Here is a 22,812-nt window from a genome sequence, read left to right as displayed (position 1 = left end):
TCACTAGCAATCTGTCTTTGAGTCATTTGTGTGTGATGAGACAATGCAACAATTTTTTGAGCGTTTCCGTGGAGTAATATCCATTGCTGCAGACTGTACGTCTTTGTGACTTGATACACTAAATATGGTAATACACAGAAACTAATATAAATCCACTTATATAACCAGATAAAAACACTTAAATCAGTATGTGTACATATCAGCAACATAACCTCAATTACCAAACATGAACTTATTGCATTCTGGGTAAGCAGGCTGCCACTGAGGGGAAAATTCCCAACAATAGACCAAAATTTCCCTTTGTTCGGATTAATTTGTTCGCCACTGTATATATATATATTAAAGATGTTAGATATTATCATTATTTGAAGAGTAAAAAAAAAAGTTATTGTGAATAAATTCTTCAATGAAATAGAATCTCATATATGACACAAAGCTGGACGAATATTACTCTAAGACTCGTTTTTTTTAAGATTATTTGTTATTTATATTACAAATCTCAGTACATGTGGTTCAGATATCATTTACTCCGTCCTGTGTTGTAGAAGATACCATAATCCAATCTTCTTTGAGACACTTGTAGTTTGTTGAAGGTGTCCACAATTTTCAACTTTCTAAAAAAAAACTATCACACTCCAGCGTTTTAAAGGGTTTTTATAGATTACACACTTGTAAATAGAGTTGTCTCTTCAAGAATCAAGGTGAGGCTTAGCACCAAAACAAGACCTTTCAATGTTCTCTTGCTGCGAGTTTTTGTTTGTAGTTTCATCTCATGTTTCTGTTGAGGCGCTTATAAAAAGTCACTACTTTCCTAATGACTAGCAGCAGCATTGAGACAGGTCTAAACCTCGACCGGTGATTGTTATGACAGTAGACTCACTGTGGGCCGGGGGTTGTATCTGAGAACAGAGCATAGCGTCACTGATCATTTACTGTATAATAAATGACAAGCAATGTAATTTAATGTATAACAAATGTGTTGAAAACCGCAACTCGTGTTCACATATCTTATAGGCCTTTAAGCTTTGGAAAGTGTTCTGCTTGTCTTAACGATGTAGAGGCATGGCAAATTCTACGGTTATTGCTTCTTGGGCCAAACCGTTATTGGACCCTCATTTGTAATTCTGGTTGCACCTTTGCAGCAATAAAGAAGAATGCAAAAATGAGCAATCTGCTTAAACTCAAAAGCAGTTTTAATATGAATAAAACCTGCCCTAACTGAACCCAAAAATGTACTACAAAATAAAGATGAATTTGCTAATTTTGAACGAACAGGAAAATAAGGGATGCAGTCTCACAACCTTGCTTTAAAACTAATGAAATTTCCGGAGCCATTTAGATCCAGTTTGTTGGTTATCAATCAAGTTAAAAGTGATAAAAACCAATCTTTGAATATTATAATTGTTCATAAATATTGAATTTGGTACAAAACATACAGTATGTGATTGTAATAGTGGTGAGCTGTAGAAGGATTTTTGTGTAAAAAAGATTCAGCTATTGGAGAGTGAAACATTCTCTGATAAATATACCTTTTGAGTATAACTTTAAATATTATTTTTTGTATAAATTTTGCACATTGTTCATCTGATTTCTCTGTTAAATCTCCTCTTATGAAGTTAAATTTGAAAATAGTTATTTAGATTTTGATACTGTATTCTCACAATGATCTAACCATTGAACACATTTTTTTTTATTTATCTTTTATTTATTATTTTTTTTATATTTTTTTTATTTATTATCTAGGTCTACTTAGAATTTTTGTATCAAAGCCATCTCCCTATTGTCTTCCTGTTTGTCTCCCACAGCCTATTGTATAATATTATCCTAACCATCAGCTGTTATAATAATAATAGTTCAGGAGCCAAAACCAAATTTGCATTGTATAAGCACACAACCTTGTTTTTCTTAGAATCAAATTTCACCAGCACTAGTTTTGATGACAATTATTTTCACAGATCACATTTTTCTTAGCTTGACACTTTTAAACTAACCATCAGACATGTTAATACATATTAACCAGCATCAGCTAACCTTATACTAGACAGACCGTTATAGTGGTGAATTTCAGTCTCTTTATCTAGTTATCTGGTGATGGTAAAACTGTAATTTATGAGCCTAATAGTTGGTTTAAGTGTACCAAGCTACAAAAAATATAATCTGAGGAAAAGTTATTGATTAATATTTTTAATCCTTTCCATAGCATCACAATTTGTCCTCCAGAAAACTAGTGTGGTTGATTTCTTTCTTTCTTCGAGTAAATTTCTCCATTGATTCCAAGAAAACCCAGGTTGTGTGGTTTATACAATGCAAATTAGCCCTTGGCTCCTACACTACAGTGCTAATGGTTATAATGTATGGTTAATGGTACCATACCATGAAAGCAATAACAACTTTGCCGTGGACTACAACAGTTAAAAGCTTACATCTACATTTTTTCTTTTTCCTTGGCCAATTTTAGATTTTTGTGTCAAAATGTTTGTAATTAGATTCAGCAAATATTATTCTTTAAAAATATTCATAATCTTATTAGACTTTACATTATTAAGCTTTAAATAGTTCAACCGTCTGTCATCTTGAAACGTGATATGATACAACAGTAGTTTTTCTCTTGATGTGGGACAGCAAGAAAATTAATGTTATCAAATTTGAGCCTTCTATCTTTACTGATTTCTGAAATAAAAATAAAAACTAAAACATACATACAGATAGACGGTAAACGAAAGGTTGCATTAAGTATTTAGCTCCTCTTGATCCTTAGAATAATATCCCAAAGTTTGTGTAGAGAGTTTTGTTACATTCTGTATAGAGATGGGGCTATGCTGTTTAAAAAAAAAACTATATTGTATTAGTTAGAAGTTTACAGAAAACTGTTTATTGAAACCAGAATAAGATTTGCGACTTTTTAAAGGGAAAAATTAAATGAAAATATTCACAAGTGACACTTGAAAAATTTAATAAAAATTGGACTATGTGGTATCGAGTATAATAGGTAGAAATCACTTGAGCATGAATAGAATTTTTTTAGAAAAGCTATTTTTACAATCTGAAGGTACTTAAATACTTGTATAAATATTTTCACAATAAAATTTACATTTCGCACGAATCAGACTTCTTTTCATATTATTTACTGTATGTGGTAGTAATTAAAAAAATAACATTTTAGGCCTAAAAGAGGTGGTGCACAGACAGACGGACTGCCCTTTTACCTTTTCACTTTAAATCAATATAACTCTTTCTAGAACCAAGAGGAACTTAATGTCCCAAGTTTAAAGTGCAGAACGTTTCTATCAAGAGTTATCACACAGACGGACAGACAACACGACCTCTCGGGTCCTTCATAATGGTTCTAAAGACAAATTGATGTATTAATGAGCCTTAGTTAGGTGACCTCAAGGATATTATACCTCATGATCTTGCTCAGGAGGATCCACAAGATGCTGGCCAGGACACAGAGAATGACCCCACCCCAGCCGAGGTCCACCGACCATCCTAGACTGAACACCCTGGCACTGTAGTAGTCAGCCCACACAGGTGCGAACCTCGGCTCTGTTGCCACCACGCTGGAACGAAATAGAAGAATAATACAAGAACTGAATTATAAGAAAATCATACATTGTTATCAGTGTAGCTGTATTTGTTCCTTTGGTTTACAACTCTCACATAGTTTAAAATCAATTTTTATGAGATTCATTGACATTCAATATATATGTATGGATGTTAACTGTTTTACATTTCGTCACTTTAAGGCTAGTTTGATTTAGAGTAATTGGCTGAGCTTTAGTGAAGCCTATTATTCGTAAGGCTGAAAACTTGGTCTTATGGAGTAACATGGTGGAGACAGAAAATAGCTGAATAAATAAGTTTGTAAACAAACTGAATCCATATTTTGAGATTTCAACATGTAATTTTTATCCATAGAATACAAAAAAATATAATATACTAGAGTCAATGTTAAAAGCCGGTGATAATGTTTGACTTCAGAGCACAGAAAGTTGTAGTACCCTAAGAATTTACCAGAACTTTTATTTGAACATTTCTATAAAACTTACTGAACAGAATGTTAATATATCATGTGGCAGGATATGTTTAGAAAGATTTCATCTGTTGGCTTTAAATTTTGCATGAAAATTCATTTCAATATTGACCAAAAAGTTCTATGATAATGCATGTCCAACAATGGCATTTGACTGATTGTCATTGACGCCTATCATTTAGTTACACAATTTCTCTTTTGCCTCTGCCTGCCAGAGGGATGTAAACATTTTTTTCGTGTGATTGTATGCATGTCAGTCTATCTTTCCACAAGAAATTTAGAGAACGAAATGAACTATATAGATTTGAAATTTTGCATGCAACCTCAGCGAAGCATGTTACGCGACACGTAGTGTGGCGTACTCATACCTGTGTTATGTACTCATAACCTTGTGGATCCTCCTGAGCAAGATCATGACGTATAATATCATTGAGGTCACCTAACTCAGGCTCATTGTGTGGGTGGGTAAACATAGCATAGCACTTAGTAGCCTTTGTAACTTTTCTCGCAAGAAACACATAAAATTAGTTAATGAATGAGCTTTACTGAAGCTTATCACTTGAGATGCGGAAAAAATTTGAAGAAACAAATTTTCAGGGTCTATCTATCTGCCTGTCTACACAATATCTTGAAAACGAAATGACCTATAGAAAAGAAATATTTCTTGTATATATATATATAAAAAACACTGAGTTCGATGGTGGGATTTGGGGTGAGCGCTAGCGAATATTTTTACATTGATCTTGTGGTGGGTAAGCATAATGGCATCGACAACATTCCAGTATAAATAAGTTTGTAATCAAACTGAATGCAATCATATGAGATTTTAACTTGTGCCATTTTTATTCATGGAGTAAAACTTAATAAAGTGGATATATATTTAATGTTAAAAGTAGGTGATGAGATTTTGTATCTACGCACACTTGCGTTGTATACCCTCTCTAACTCGCTAGAACCTTTATTGTTTAAACACAACTGGGAAACCTAACTGAATGAACACAATGAATGAATATGATAATATGAACGTATCATGTGGAAATTAATATCCCGACCTCCGTAGACCTTAAATATTGCATGAAACTTCATTTCTACAAAGACAAGAATGTGTTCTATGATGGTGCATGCCCAACCATGGAATTTGGATGAGCGTCATTTTTGTACGAATCTGTGTTCAGTACGATTGTATGTCTATCTGTCTGCAGAATATTTTGAGAATTGAATGAGTTATACATTTGAAATTTAACACGCAATCCCAGCCCTGCAACCCTACACGTGGTGTGGTGTACTCCTACCATGTACACCAGTAGTCGAAATCACAAACTACTTATCTAGATGTAGAAAAGACATAAATAATTATAAAGCAATATTCAATCCTTTTTTTGTAAATACGTATGAAAACATTGCGGTTTCAATGTCCCAAACCAGGAGCCAAAGCAAATATGTTTCGTCTGCTTTTCCAACATTCCTTCCCCCGTATCTAACTTATATAACAAATTTGTAAGTTTATAATAATATATAAAATTGTTGATGTTCAAATCTCTAGCCTAACAATAACTAACACAACTATTAATAATAACTATTAATAACAGTGAATACTTGATAACGAAAAGGGTTTTGTGGAAAAGTGCTGTACCTGGAAGGGGATACACCGTCAGCTAGAACCGGAGCTGGAATGTCCAGGCACTCCGGACTCACGGGAATGCTAGAAGTCCGAGTCTTGCTTTGCTGGCGCTTGAAGTGGATTATAGCGAGCGTGAACAAAGCGAACGTTGCTGCGTCAAGCATGTAACATGAAATCGGTTAAATAATATTTTGCTAACAGCTATACAGTTTAATTAGCAATGAAACTGAATCGTTTAATTAAACAGTAAAGGATTACGAACTAGGCCAGAGAATCTTGCTAAAATCAGTTACTGGTAAGGATTATGATTGTTATAATTTTCATTGGAATTTATGCTATGCAATTACATACTTCTCGGAATTGTAAGTGGGTGCCATCTTGAAACCCTAAAGAAATGTAGATAAACCTATAATTTAAATTGATGTGAATAAGCCAACATCTCTCAATTCTAGTAATGTTACCAATTAAGGAGTACGCTTGAAGGGCCAGGTCGCCTAGCACGCACGCACACCGCTCACACACACTCACGTGCGCAAAGCGTCAGCCTGGCACCTGCCGTTTTCCTTCCTGGGTTATTCAGTAACATCTTAGACTCATTAGTAAGCAATACTCTGTGACAATTTCAGTGTATTGTACTTTATTAGGTATAATTTTTGTCAAGACTTTTACAATCTGTATATACTAATATTTTTAGGATAAAATTTACAACTAAGAAAAACGCTGGGTTGAATCGAGGAAGTGTACTAGTTAACTAATAAGACGGAAATGCGGCCGGCCCTAAACCCTTCCACTTGTGTGTTAGTGCAATGAATACAAACCTTTTGTATTCATTGGTTAGTGTTAGTGTAGAACTACCTGGGTCCAGCCACAGTCGCTATTTGCTAATACTATAAATCATGACATGAGAAAGCCATTAACTGTCTGACTGTTTTGACTGGTAAGGGATGGAACAGAATCATTACTTCTGTGGTGGCAGGGGATACGACCTACAACTATCCCACTACTTTCTCATTGATATCCTAGTACGTTTGATCTATAATATTTCTACAGGAGACTGTACTAATCTCCCTACCAATCCCGAATATCCTGTACTTCAGAAGCAACTCAAAATGCCTTTTAGATTTAAAAAACGCTGGAGGTTTCCAGTCTTCTGTCTTTACGCTCACGAGCATGCCTTAGAGGGCTCCTGAATCCTCGAACCCCCTTCATGTACACACCGTACTAATTGAAAACGTAGTTGTGAGGTTTAGCAAGTAGGTCTCCCAGTTTTGGGAATTACTTTTCTTGTAAAATATCCAGTAGATGATGGTCGTGGTTTCAATATAGTTTTCTCTAGTACTGTATTAATAAATAATCGATAAACTTCCAACTCACCTGCCAGCAGGTACATCACGCCTGTGACGAGAACTGCGCTTATCTGGTGTTTCAGGACTCCGAAAGCGCCGACGAGTGCAGAACTTCCCAAGATGATAAGGCAGACCAGAGCACAAGAGATAGAGAGGTTCTGCATTCCTGCCATTACACAGTGAATCAATGTATATGTCACAGCCAAAGCAATTAATCCATATATTAATTGCATATAATATCCATTCATTTTGTATAATATTTTGGGATTTTGGTCAAAGAGATTAGTAATGTTCTATGTATCACTTTATGCAGCCATTACACTTACTACTTGACTGAAGTTGGTCAAAGTGATTAATCATGCTTTATTTTTATTACTTTATCCAACCGTTAGGTTATACTTTGTTAGGTTAGATCACTTCGCAAGGCTATTAGTCACGTGACATCCCTCCCACCATTTTAAATTTATTTCTTTGACCAATTTCAGTTAGCTATTCTTCATAATGTCTGCTCGAAGAGATTATTTTGCAATGAATTTTATTATTTTAGTCAAATCGCGTTAACTTGATTCTGTTTAATGCAACAATATATATTTTATCACTTTGATCAGTGAATTTGGTCATTATGCATAACAACCAGACATGATGAATTTGTTTACTAACATTAACACATTAATAATAAAGGAGAAAGTTAATATTAAGGTACAATATTTTATGTTTTTTTTTCTTACTAGTAACTAAATAACTAACCAAAGACCTCAACCCCATTCCACTAGAGTATACTACTATACGAGCGTGGTTTGACAAAATACGATTATACTGTAGAGTAATTTAACCCATGGTTTACTACTAGAAGTATTTATGGGAAGGAGTTAATACCAAATACAGTATTTACTGAGAAAACTGACCGAATAAAATAACAGACTTCATATGCATACAGTATAAAACAAATATCCTTATATATTTATATATATATATATATATATATATATATATATATATATATATATATAATCTATAGCTGCCATAAAAAACTATTTTGTAAACATCTTACGATGGGAAAAAGAACATGTAATAATTCATTTGTTTTCATCCAACCATAGTTTGGATACATGCTATTTGACAACGTGGTTAAATACTATTATCCTAAATACTTATTTATAACTAAATCCTAAGAAGTTTTACATCAGCACAAGAAACAAATTTACCCACACGTACGGTAAATTACATCATTTCAGACGGCATTTTAAAAAACCTAACTCGCAAACAGGTAGTTATGATACATCATATTCAACTTAAGAAGCTTGAGTATGTGTCCAAAAACACTGTTAAACTACATAACATTATTTGGTAGATTAAAACAATGTATTAAAATAAGTATCATCTTTATTGCTCAACATCCCGACTATGTAGAATTATGTATGTTAAAGACAAGCAAACATAGATAATTGTTATATACTGAGTTGTAATATTATATATCTATTATTTATAACATACTAACATTGTATAAAAACTACACATTCTGGATTCAAATTGGTGATCGAAGCAAATTAAAAACAGAATAACAAAACCGATTTAATATCAAACGATCCACACTATAGTATGTGGAACTTTAGCTGTTTGTCAACACAGCGTTGGTAATTAATAAGAAACTAAATAGATTCTTGCTAGTAATTTCAGATATCCTATGTATATATCGATTATACACGTATAATTATATAAATGTCAGCATACTCTGTTTACATAGTCGCAGGATACTCTTTGTCGGAGGATAACTTTTAAGATATATTTTGCGTGGAATATTTATTACACACTGGGCAAGTTATTTGGAGTTCTCTATTAAGTCTAAATATGAATCTAAATATCTCCGGAAAGGATAAAAGTTATGCACCATCAAGCGAAAACAGAAATAAATTAAATATATTATAAATAAAATTATTTGCAGTGACCAATCTTACATTTATGGACTAAACATTTATATACATAATGCACTAATAAGCAGCCTTAACCTTTTAATAAATAAGGCTAATATGCAGGTGAAATCTGGGGAAAGGTATTGTGGAGGCAAATTGATACTGGCATTTTAATAAGCTGAAAGTAGGTCAAGAGACAGATTGAGGATTATCCGTACTCGTAACGGGAGATCTCCGTATTATCCGTAATAGAAGTGGATTAAATAGCTAAGGAGAACACGGTATCTTCATTGTCTACCCAGATTACAACGATGTTTCTGCATTTTATTTTCCCTTTCCCTTCTTTTATGTATTTCTTTAAGAAAATCGGTTGGACCATAAATAATGTCCATAAATAAAGCTACTGTACTCCTTCATTAAAACAGATTTATAAAATCCAATTTCGCAGAGAAGGGCGGACAAATACAATTTGAACCTTATTACCAAAAAAACCAATATTGTATACGATTACATGTGGCTCAAAAGCACAGACAGGGTAGGTGTAAATCTTAAAACTTAAGTTGCCACTAATCTATTTTTTATTGAAATAGAGTTTTAAAATATTTAGTTAATTAAATATAAATTAATTAGAAATTCACGCCAATAACAGTGGTGTTTAATGTTGTGTTGGGCCGAAAGTAGACACAAAAGATGGAACATTGGTCGTTCTGGATGTTGGGTGTTGTGTAACTAAATAAAGTTCGGATGATCTGAAGCTAAGACATTCTTATAGTTAAAGGTAGTACGGTACGTTTTAAAAAGTTTCAATTTGTGTAAAGATCTATAGAACTTTAAGGTGCTTTTCCTAAAGGTAGGAAATTGTATGAACACGTTTCCGAATGACGTGTATATAAAGTAATTGATGTATGCAATTTTGTAACCAGGCTCAAGAAAAAGGAAGATGAGGATTTGTTTTTTCAGCGTGTATATGACCATAGCTTACGGGATTTACGCCAAGAACACGTCATTCCTCCATTAATGTCTTAAAATATTGTAAAAATCCATATATTTATCTTAAGCCGTCTTTACCATGGGCCTGACGCAAGATAGTACTTACGTATTATATCGACCACACTATTATTATTTTAAAACATCAATATATTTGGTAATTTAGAAGCATGGTTGTTGGGTAACTGCCCACAATAGACGTTCGGTGTTATCTTATCGCAATACCTGTCCCTTCCCCCCTAGTCAAGGTTCAGCGACAGGCCGCTCCAGCGATAACGATAATAGGGGTATTCATGATTTATTAAGTTTTTTACACGGTAAATAATTGCCTTTCCATTACAATTCAATTTATATTTCTGATCAGCTCCTCTAGAATTTGATATTTTACTGATAGGTACTATCTCGAGGGATGTTTTTCTTTCGTTGACAGGCACTCCCATTTTGCCATTTTGGGTGGCGGAGTGTGATTAAGAATAAAAACAAGTCTTGTGTGTTTTTTTTCAATAAAGAGTTTAGTTTTTGTTTGGTAATGTTTGTTTTTGTTGAATTTTTTGTGTTTGGAGAAATGTAGGGGTGTGGTCGATATAATACGTGAGTACCGATAGATTTTTATCTTAATTGCTACTTCATGCGCCTAGAATTCTTGATAGGATGGACAAACATTATATTTTTCTTGTCTTGAAAGAAGACACCCAAACTATGATTAACCCAACAGACACTACTATCCCTCTAAAAATCAACGCACTTTAAATCCTTACCTTCTATATTACTTACTATATAGTTACTTTAAGTATTTCATAACTATAAAAATTTTTTGTATTTAAATTTATTTTTTGAAACATACATGTCAAGTACGCATACCTTAAAATAACGTAAAAACATAAACTAAGTTTCAAAGTTACAGTTCATTCAGGTGATTGTAAGAAACAATGATGAGTTAAGGTTATGTCTTATCACAACTGGATGAGATAAGATAAGCAGTGTACATACTAATAGCCAGTGACGTGCGAGTGGTACGCTAGAAGTTAATTTTAGTTTTAGATCGAGGAAGAAATTCATCAGAATTTGTTTGTGCTAGTCAATTCAATTATGAATACAGAACTTATACTGTTAAGTGCGCTTTCTTTCTTCATTAGCTTTCCTGATTCATTGGTGAGCATATACAGTAAGATACATAAAAATGGTTTAAGTACTCGTGTTTTTATTGTTAATAGTTTGAACAATTTCGATTTAAAATATTATTTTTATAATTAATTATATTTATAAATATAACATCATAGCTTTTATAGAAATATTCACAATGATTTTTATCAGACTCTAAAATGAATAGCAGAATGAACTAAAATATTCTAACTAAAGAATAACTAAAGGGATAAAAATATTCTTTTCTATAAATAAACGAACATTTATTTGGGACTATGTAATAAGAGAAACACATGTATTTTTCTAAACAATAAAAACGTAATTTAAGTTATTTTTATAAATGAAATTTAAGTATTTTAAAAATATAATATATAACTTAATCAATATAATTTATTAATAAAGAAGTTACACGGATATCAACAGCATATGATCCATCAATCAATGATTATAGATAAATATTCATATCTGTATTTCTCATTGACAATGTTTCAAAACAAGAAAGTTCTTAAGTTTCAATACAAGGCAGAAGCCTCTGATTTGTATTTTGTACAAAAACATATTTTTGCAATGTGAGATTCCTTTTGATAAGATTTTATTCATCTGATTTAAATGTGAGGGGTTTTTAAACTCAAAATGCCAGAATAGATATTCTTAGGTGCTAAAACATCAATTGGTTACACTCAAAATTAATGCTTTTTAAATTAAAAAAAAAATTTCTCTGTTGGAGTTGTCCAAGTTTAATTCCTTTCGACGATGCAAGGATTATAAATAACTGCCTATCTCTTTCCTACTAGTATTTAGCAAAATGTCCAAAACACGTTCTATAAAACAATTTTCTATAATGTTAAGGCAATTATAAAGGTATGTTCAACATTTTTACATTTAAGATAACTTTAAAGACAGAAAATCCGATATGATGACCAATATTTATTGTTATATAAAAAGTTAGTATTTTTCATCAAACAAAAAGAACTTAATTATATAAAATGTTACCAATGTGGGAAAATAAGTAATAAACTGTGTTAGACTCATTTCAGCTAACTAATGGATTACTAATTAATTAATAATTAATTGATTAAGTAGTTTATTGTTCTTACATTGATTGTTACACTTGATATTTTACAGGCAGCAAGAAAGCCAGTGTTTAGGTTCTCAACCTCAGATTACAGAAAGATTCTCCAAACAACTGGATTTGTCGACAAAACGTTGATGATAAAAAACATCATTGATAAGTCAGGGGTCGCATTGATAACAGCTCCACCCAAATTCGGCAAGTCTACCAACCTCGACATGCTGAAAAAGTTCTTGGAGATCGAAGTGGACAAGGATGGACATCCCAAGACGCGTGCAAACCTGACGTTAGAACCGGTTATGGATACCGAAAATTACAAACTTTTCGTCTCGAATGAGTTGAAAATCACCGAAAACAAAACAATAATGGAGGAGCACTTCGGAAAATATCCCTGTGATCAGTGCGGATTTCAAGTGCCTCAACATAGTGAAGACATTCGACGAGGCTGCCGAGTTTTTCAAATACGTCATACACAACACTTTCAAACAGCACGGATACCTCTTGAACAGCCCGCACTTGACGAATCATCAGCGGTTTTTCTTCGAGCGCTGGTGGAATGGCACAACTTACAAGGAGATGAACAAACAACACATTACGCACGGTTTAAGACTTCTGTCAGTGTATCTGTGTAAGCACTTCGGCCGTAGAGCCTTCGTCATCATCGATGATCACGATTCCATCATAGGACAATCGATGTACGATGTCAAAAGTGCAGAAAAACTCCGCAAAATCATCGCGCTGAGCACGAGTATGATAGGAACCGTCCTGAAGAACAACGACATCTTTGTGAAAGGGGGTCTGATCACAGGCGTCGCAGATATGCCCCTTTTTGGATTTTCCGACTTGAACAGTATCGTCACTTATGGGTTTCTGAAGGAGCACGAGTTTTTTAATTACTACGGCCTCACGAAAGAAGAGACCGAAGAGCTCTTCAAGAAGCCTGAATTTAATTTGGATCCAGACGCGGTCCGAAGAGCTCACGAAGCTTACAACGGTTACCAGAGCGCCAGGGGAAAAAAGATTTACAACATTTACTCAGTGTTGCGATTTTTAAAAACCGGGCAGGTTAAGACTTACTGGACAAAGTACGCTTCGATTAAAAAACTCCGGGGTGTTTTCAAAATTCCTGCCTTCAAACAATACATTGACAAACTGGCGAGTGGTAAGTCTATCAGTATTGTTATCACTGATAAGTTGACAGTCGAGGATGTGATAGATCTGAGGAACCTCCTGCTGCGTCCTCAGGTGGGCATTAACTACTGGCCAGCTGTCCTGTTCAACTTCTTGTTCAAGCTGGGGTATCTCACGTACATGCCGCACCGTCACCCGGCAGGATTCTCTGTGCAGCAAGTTACTGTCAAGATACCCAACACCGAAGTAATGGAATATATACAGAAGCAGAGATGACAGTCTGTAGCGAATATATTTATGAAACAGGGTAAACTTGTGTGTCCTTCTTGTTATGTAAATTGTTATTCAAGAAACATTTTTTAGAAAGCTTTTAAGTGAACATTTTCTTTCATCTAAGTTCATGCATGATATATCATAACCTTGAAATTCTTCAAATGCATTTAAAATAATTCAGAATTTTATGATTATCATTTAATTTTAAACTGTGCAATACATTTTGGTTGGAATTTTTTCAAATTTTAGAGTCAAAGCCTAATAGATAGCTCTTCTAAAGACACAATTTTTTATCACTCTAGAAGAATTACAGACACTAAAATTAGGAATTTTTAGCAATTTAGAAATCAGGCTCAAGGAAAATGGCTGAAGATAATAATGTCAATTCCCCATAGTAAGAATATAAATTATGACTTGAGTGACTGTTTAACATTACTAGCATGCACCCGATGCTTCACCTGCAATTTCCATGCAACATTCAGTGTGTTCTTTTTTTAATAACTCCTACGATTTCAGTAACACTTTAACTATTTTTGATCAATATAGAGGAACTCCATTGTTGAAGTTCATAGTTTTCTTAGTGTTATAATTACAGTGAAAGCATTTGTGATGTAATATTATAGGGTCATATGATATTTTTAAAGTGGAATTAGTCATATATAGTGCATCAGATACCCATTTCAGTGCTCATGATTAAGAGAACCAGTAGCTAAGCGTAGGTGTGAGTAATTCTTATTTCAGGTATTGCACTTCTAGTTCAAATTAGTTATTTTTCCAACGCAAAATCGAAGTGAGCTATTTTGTCCCAAGAAACAGTATAAATATACCTATATATAATTTTGTTATGCGGTTGAATTAAAACCAGTACCGGTATAGTTTTATGAATTGTATGGATATAGATATTGTTATTGAAAGTTAAAAATTAAAAACTAAAATCAATATGAATAATACTAACTCATTTCAATACTTACACTATGACAGTTGCCATCCATATGTAAAGATGATACATGATACAGTTAAATCCCTGGTTCCCAATCCATATTCGCTGTATCATACTATTTCCTCGGTCCAGTCTAAGAATTATATCAGTATTTATATACCTTATCGTATAGTAATGTATACCTCATCAGTAAGAAATGGATGCGGTGTCACCTCGACGGTCTTCTGTCATAAAAATGTATCTTGTGTATTGCTTTGTGATCTAGAATAAATAAATTGATTTGCGCTTTTGCCATGATGTTGAAATAAGAAGTGTTGTTACTTTTGTTATCATTTCACTCTATAAATGTAAACATATTAAAAATATTGGTTAAAATAATTAAAGATATGGTTGTGCTGTCAAAATACAATGTTTACACATAATAGTTAAATACATCTAACTGGTTCTTTGAATTCACATTACACAACTTTTAGAGCAAAGATGGGATATTTTGCTTGCTTAAAGACCAGTGGGGCGTAGCCCAGAAGGATTTAGGAAAAAAAGAGTAGGCCTATGTCATCCTAGGAACCCTAGGAATGTCCATGTAAAATGTCAGTACAATCAGTAGAATAGTGTATACGCGAAAACAAAGCAAACAAACAAAGGCACTTTCGTATTTATAACATTGTTAGGATTAGGTTATAATTTAAAACAATAATTTTTTTAAAATAAAATATTATTTAAGAAATATAATTTGTATACATATATAATTATGTATACAATTATGTATAATATACAGGGTGATTCAAAACTAAACGGCAATCTCTCGGGAGCTTATTCTATAGCTAAAAACAAGTAAAAAAAGTTCATATAACCATATGCCCGGAAACGCTTCGTTAGCGAGTTACGCCTAGCGAAAGATTTCGCCCGGATTTCAGAACCCTTGGTGAAGTCAGGCCGTATAAAAATGGTAAAGGTAGTTACAAAGATACAGATACGATTGTTTTTTATGTTTTTATATCTGACAAATTTATTAAAATTCGTCCCAGACCTGTAAATGCAATACTTTCAGAGATATCTTACGTAAAACACAAGAATTGGTGCAAAGAAATAACACATTTTTGTGTTTAACGTAAGATTACTTCCATAAATGTTAAATAAAGGTCATTTTTTTCTTAAACAGATTTGTAGAACATTTAATTTTGAAAAGATTCATGTGAATTACTTAGGAAAAAAATTAATAATAGGTATTGAAATTTAGCTTTATTTAAAAATAAAACAGACGCACAAAAATGCATATTCTTATCTGCATAAAATATTAACTAATGTTTAGGTTGTGTTGTACATTTTTCTAATGATGTGAAAAACTATTTAAATGATACATACGGTAGACAATGGATTGGTCGAAATGGACCAGTAAAATGGCCTCCACGTTCTCCTGACCTCACGCCAGCAGACTTTTTCTTATGGGGTTGGATGAAGTCAATTGTTTATTCAAAACGGATTAAAACCATAGAGGAGTTACGTAATCGCATTACAGAGGCGGCGGAAACTATCAAGAATGCTCCAAACGTTATGAAACGCGCTAGAAAAGAGTGGATTCGTCGTGCGAAAACGTGCATTGCTAACAACGGAGGACACTTTGAGCAACTATTATAGGTGATTATTACAGTTTTATAAAGGTAAATACATTTTATGTTAATGTTCAGTCTAGAATAAATGATCAGCTGTTACTCACAACCTAAACATTAGTTAATATTTTATGCAGATAAGAATATGCATTTTTGTGCGTCTGTTTTATTTTTAAATAAAGCTAAATTTCAATACCTATTATTAATTTTTTTCCTAAGTAATTCACATGAATCTTTTCAAAATTAAATGTTCTACAAATCTGTTTAAGAAAAAAATGACCTTTATTTAACATTTATGGAAGTAATCTTACGTTAAACACAAAAATGTGTTATTTCTTTGCACCAATTCTTGTGTTTTACGTAAGATATCTCTGAAAGTATTGCATTTACAGGTCTGGGACGAATTTTAATAAATTTGTCAGATATAAAAACATAAAAAACAATCGTATCTGTATCTTTGTAACTACCTTTACCATTTTTATACGGCCTGACTTCACCAAGGGTTCTGAAATCCGGGCGAAATCTTTCGCTAGGCGTAACTCGCTAACGAAGCGTTTCCGGGCATATGGTTATATGAACTTTTTTACTTGTTTTTATCTATAGAATAAGCTCCCGAGAGATTGCCGTTTAGTTTTGAATCACCCTGTGTATAATTTTGATTCAGCCATAACTTATATCCATTCTGAAAATGACATTTTTATCAGTCAGTTTAGGGTGTGTCTGATTACAAAATGAAGAATTGTATTCAATACCTACGATTCCCTAGAATAATAAAATAATCTATTTTTCAGTCTTCAGGCATGGTATGACTGTATAATTTAAAATATTAAAAAAATTACACCCAGATTGCACCACCCCAAGAGAACGATGACGTCAGCGGTCACTAACAGGTCATCACTACTACCTCAGGATATCTTAGTTTAAAGGTTAAATGCAAATGAAATATAAGTTACATTTATTTATCTAATGTTAAATTAATAATATGGATTTTATACGTTACATAATTAAAGTCATAATCATGAGTCTTTCACTACATAATTACATGTTAAAGTTTAACAAATATTTTAAATAAAATTCTAAGTTTAATGATGTCAGTTTGGAATAAGTACAAGGATGGGAATTTACAGTTTTAGTTCTTGAATATGTAAATAGCAGCCATAGCACATTAAGTGACTAAATTACAATATATCTATTTATAATTTCTTATTTGATAATAATTTGCGATTGAGAAAATCGGACACGACGTCTTCTGTAATATGGTTAGTGGGAAACAATCCAGATCACAGCAGCACCGGAACACTATTGCCTTGGTCTGGTCAAGGAACTGCATCCTTTCCTCTACTTTCATCTTATTCTTTGTGGTTTCGCTATTTGTATCTGAGTAAATTTATTAATTGTGCCAGAAACTCAATTATTGCTCCTTTTGTGTCCAAACGAAATCACACAATTTCACACCACATTGGGATTTGTGGTAAATAGAAGATCACTCTCATTTGAAATAACTTATCAGTATTTATTATTGGTTCTTGTGTGTTATTGGATAATAACTTCCTGCTTGACCAGCATAGGTGTCATGATGCCAATATAACAATTTCGAAATATGTAGATTCTGGTAAACACAAGTGATTAAAATATAAAATGGGTAAATAGATGGGGTGGTTTATAAGAGATTATCTTACTCATTCTTCCCCATTGGCACTTATTTTTACTTTGGTCCTAAATTGGCATCTAGCTCGTCTATCCGGACATACTGTGAAGTACCTAGAGTTGAGTATTCAGGTAAACACTGCCTCACGTAACTGTTCCCCCTCTGAATACAAACAGACGCACGGACTTGAAGAAACCCAAAACGCGCTCTAGAGGCCAAGTACGTTAATATATACCTTACATCGTTTGTGTGTTACGTAAAGGACTGCAATACCTCTTTTTCTGTATGAAAATTTCGTATAATGACAATAAACTCAGTTGAATCACTACAAGGGCAGGACGAAGTGTAGAAGGGCACCACCCCACATTAACTTTTATGTGCCATCTTGTAGCCCTTCACTGCCATTACGTTTTCCTCCATCTTCATGAAACTGCCGTGACGTCTTCCCCGTCTCAAATCTAATATTTTAAAGAAATCGTTCTCATTTACGACTAGGCAAGACAGTGTATTAGAATCCCAAAAATATTTTCTAAAAGTACTTCCGAAAGTTCTTCAACTTTGTAATTAAATAGTATATTGTAATAAATGTGTAATTTTCAATAATATTATAGTGAATTTTGTTATTTACAAACACACTTTTAAATCTAATATACATTGAATAACGGGTGAAATCATTAAACTATACTGATATGTAATATTCACAAAACCAACACATGACTAATAATGTAACTAAAAATATACTAAGGTTACTTTTATACTAGCAGTTATACGCGACTTGGCAAGCAATTTCATGCTGAATAGCAGGGATAACCTTTTTAAACCCCACACCAAACACTCGAGAGATAAGTGAGGGTTACTGGAAGATATTGCAATCTCCTGATCCGTTTAGGAATAATTGGACTTTAAGTTTATACAGTTCGGAGCTCTGAAATGGAGAAGGAGTTTTTATAAACACTAAAGAAATTACTCAAATGTCTGTGGAACATTCCAAAACGTAACTATTTGAAGTTAGTGTGGAGAAATCTTCAAATTTATGGTGTAGTATGATAATTTAAAACGGAAAGTAGGGATATTTGAGGTACATATTATTTTAGTGTTCATTCAATATTTCATCACAATCGTATTAGTAATAGAAAAACAGAAACACAGTCAACCAACCTATCACATATATAATATTTACGATATTCGATTGAATTAGAATTACAATGACAAATTTAAATATATGTATAGCCTAAGGTACATAAGTTGTACTGAGAAACAGCGCTTGTATCTACTTTCGGCATAAAGGGTATAGTGGAAAATCTTAATTTCTAAAAAAGTGGACCTATATTGGTGCTAAACATCTCCTAGGTTCTTCAGTTAATGTGCGGTCAAACCTATAGTCGAATAGATATAACTTCCGAATCGGCGGGGCGGGGCGTTCTGACGTTGGAGTGAGAGGGAGAACTGCCTGGTTGGCTACCTGACCAATAGGAGCGAGGAGCGTCTGACGCGGTTGCCATAGCAACAGGCACTGTTGCCACATCGGCAAAGGCATATTGGCAAAAGTGGTAGGCTTATTTTACTGCACGCTGGTACATCTGGAGGGTTTGTTGCTAATTATTGCTTGTTATTTGCTTCAAAGCAAACCACAGACTACCATGAAGAAATGAACCATGACACTTTTTCAAAATGGTTCAGAGAATCACTTCTACCTAACCTTTCTGCTCCATCGGTTATTGTTATGGACAATGCCCCATACCACTCCAAGATTTTAGATAAGGCCCCAACGCAAGGTAACAAAAAAGCGGAAATTCAGGCATGGCTTCGCGAGCATAACATACAATTTGCAGAAGATTTTACAAAAGCCGAGTTGTTAGAAATATGTGAAATGAATAAACCACCGGTCCCCAAGTATATTATAGATGAGATGGCTAAAGCCCAAGGACACAAAATTGTCAGACTGCCACCTTACCATCGCCATTTCAATGCAATATAAATGGTTTGGGAACAAGTTAAGGGACACGTTGCTCGGAACAATAAAACATTTAACATGACTGACTGAAGTTAGGAGGTTAACCGAAGAAGGACTTCAACAAGTTACAACCGTAAAATGGACGGATATCGTAAAGCACACAAAAAAATCTATTTTAGAAGCTTGGGCACAAGAAGTTCATTGAAACAGCAGTAGAGGAAATGATAATTCACGTGAATGGAGATGACAGTGACAGTGAAACTAGTGACTGAAGATTTTGCTGACGAATATAGAGTGCAAACTGACCAAGGAACACAGGAAATATACGTCAACAGAATGTATGCTGACGGTGTTTGAAGTATTTTGACAGCCCCCGCAATAAATATATTCGTGCTGTGAATGCAATATTAGGTTTTCAGAGTACCCAAATTGTTTGTCCTTCATGATATCCGAATTATGTAGTAGTTGTAGATTATTATATAGTATAATGGTAACATATTAATATCGCACATATTTGTGTTAAATTAGAGAAATTTCGTTTCTGATTACTAGTATAAACAATCAAAAGATAACACACACTGACGCGTTGTTTATTGGTAAGTACGCTGGCGCGCACCGTCTCATGTTCTCTTCTCAGTGTTCGGTGAGAAAGTGACCGCTCACGGCAGTGCCCTATACCAACGTGGCAACACCGCGGCATCAGTCTCCCCACTGCTCGCTGCCCCTCCACACCCTTCCAATTCGGAAGTTATATCTATTCGACTATAAGAGGGCATTTTGAATTATAAAAAAGCAAACACAGTATATCATACAAATTAAGTTTGTTTTCTCACTGTTCGTAATTAGATGTTTACACAAGCTACGTTATAGAATACGAATAGTTTTGTCTGAGTTTGTAGTTATTAGCGATTGGAAACTACAAGTTATAGATCGAGGCGTAGTCTTGTAATGATTACGGCCTTGGGGCGTAGTCTTGTAATGGTTGTATGGACTCGATGTGTAGTACTGTATTGGTTATGGACCGAGGTGTAGTTTTATAACGATTAGAGACTTGCGGCGTAGTCTTGTAATGGTTATATGGATTCGACGAGTAGTCCTGTAATGGTTACGGACCGAGATGTAGTCTTGTAATGTTTATATGGACTCGATGTATAGTCCTGTAATGGTTATTGACCGAAGCGTAGTTTTGTAATGATTAGGGACTTAAGGCGCAGTCTTGTAATGGTTATAGACTCGAGTTATTATCTTAAGTTGGTTATGGACCTGAAATATAGTTTTGTAACGTTTGGCGTGGTCTTGTAATCCAGCTACTCCAGAAGGTCTGATATCGACCATGGGATTGGAATCGCTCTTCTTGTCACTCTTTTCAGTACTACCTCATGAATAACATAAAGTGCCTTTTAAAAATGTCTATGTCCTCCTTAGAGTGCAAAAGGAAAGGAGTTCTATATTAGAAACTGGGTATCAGCAGCTGTCAATATAGAATAAAACGGGCCTCTGTAGTTCTAATTGCATGTAAAACTGCCATTCCCTCTTGATTAGCTTAGATTAATGGGGCGCTTGATTGATTAAACTCATTAATCTAACAAACACATTATAAATTAAGCTAAGCAATAGTCGATATTAACTATGGTAGTAACAAGGAAGCTAGTATACAAGAGACGTAATAATCCAAAGATGATGGAACCAAGGCAATTTAGGATAAACGAGATTGCTAATAAGGCGCGATCAAAACCTTGCTTTCAGTGGTATTGTTATCTAAACACCGAGCTGCGGCATACCCACATAAGTGCTCGCCTAAATAGAGATCGACGTTCCCTATTTATAGTTTAGGAATGTAGTCAGTTCCTAACGGAAGCAGTCTAATAACATAATAACTACCATACACAGAACTAAGTCTAACCTTGTTTTGTAGGAAAGTTACTAAATAACACACAATTACTTGTTAAAACAGCAATACTTTGGTAACAAATTAACAATATTTTTAGAGATAAATTAAGTAAGGAAAATTTAAGAACATACTTACTGTGTTGCCAATCTGGTCTGGTCTCCTCTGTTCTGGTGAGGACAGGTGAGAGGTAGTTGATACATCCCCTCTGAGAAAACCCAACGGTGTTGAGGAGCTGCACCTGCTCCGCTGAAACAAGAAAATAACGTTTTATGATGTCAAGCCTGTTAACAAGAAAGTAACTCTCCTATAGATTTGACTTTAAGGTATGAATTTTGAAGGAGATCTTGCATATCCTGTACAAAAGTAGTATTTCTCAGAGCTTAGAGAAAGATCTCGGAACCAGGTTGGTTTCTCTTACTGCATCATGCAAGTTATGGCATCATTATTTGTTCTGCGATTTTATAGTTTTTAGCTATGTACCAGGGTAAACAATAAATGTAATGTAAAAATTGTAGCTAACACTCAGCAAAATTCCATGGAGTGACATGCATCATCATCGAATTCGATGTTGTCTATATAGAAATGAATACTATGCAACATTTCAAGTCTATAGGTTCATTCTCTTTGTAACACTCAAATAATGTACATTAAAACACGTTTAAAGTGTAAATGTTGTAATAATACTATCATAAATACGAGTAGGCAAGGAAGTGATTTTTTAAACTTACTTAGTGGAAAAACACATGTACATAACGAACTAAAGAAAGACATTTCCATCAAATAGACACTAATGTAGGCCTACACTATATAACCGAAGCAAATTAAATGTCAATACCTACCTTATTCAATTAGGTCTACAAGTCTGACTTACCAAGATACCCATCCTACTGCCGTCAAGTTTTTAACACGACTATCTCTGACAGCTTTTGTTTTATCTGATGCTTTCCGTTTTGCAATCCTTGAAAATGGCAATTGAAAAAAATCCCCCTTTCTCTTTCCATAACTAACTGGTCCCAGGTCTTCTTGATCTAGATATTGGATTTTACTGGAAAAATACGCAAATTTTAATTAAGAAACATATTGCGTGAAAAATAGTGCACGATAATATCATATCATCGAATTTAGCAGGAAATAATAATCATAATAAGTAACACGTAGAAAATGTTAGTAAAAGTCCAAACACGTTTTTTACAATTATTCTTGTAAATCTTGGTAATTGATAATGATAATGGTATATTATAATGTTTTATGTA

The 22,812-nt window shown here is 33.8% G+C and overlaps 2 protein-coding genes across 2 annotated transcripts; one reads left to right on the top strand and one right to left on the bottom strand.

Moving 5' to 3' along the window:
• Nucleotides 1-333: 333 nt before the first annotated feature.
• LOC124353968 lies at nucleotides 334-21,799 on the bottom strand. The gene is made up of 5 exons (XM_046804062.1): nucleotides 21,695-21,799; nucleotides 7,029-7,166; nucleotides 5,667-5,805; nucleotides 3,405-3,560; nucleotides 334-899 (listed from the first exon to the last, which is right to left on the bottom strand). The coding sequence occupies exons 2-5, from the start codon at nucleotides 7,162-7,164 to the stop codon at nucleotides 863-865; spliced, it is 468 nt and encodes a 155-aa protein (XP_046660018.1). The 5' UTR covers nucleotides 7,165-7,166; nucleotides 21,695-21,799; the 3' UTR covers nucleotides 334-862.
• On the top strand, nucleotides 10,875-12,888 carry LOC124353967. The gene is made up of 2 exons (XM_046804061.1): nucleotides 10,875-11,049; nucleotides 12,166-12,888. Exons 1-2 carry the CDS (start codon nucleotides 10,987-10,989, stop codon nucleotides 12,742-12,744), a joined length of 642 nt encoding a protein of 213 aa, XP_046660017.1. The 5' UTR covers nucleotides 10,875-10,986; the 3' UTR covers nucleotides 12,745-12,888.
• Nucleotides 21,800-22,812: the final 1,013 nt, after the last annotated feature.

Source organism: Homalodisca vitripennis, chromosome 2 (assembly GCF_021130785.1).
Source record: "Homalodisca vitripennis isolate AUS2020 chromosome 2, UT_GWSS_2.1, whole genome shotgun sequence".
In the NCBI taxonomy this organism is placed as follows: Eukaryota; Metazoa; Arthropoda; class Insecta; order Hemiptera; family Cicadellidae; genus Homalodisca; species Homalodisca vitripennis.
Note: the sequence above shows the minus strand (reverse complement) of the source record. Positions and strands in the feature narration are given on the sequence as shown.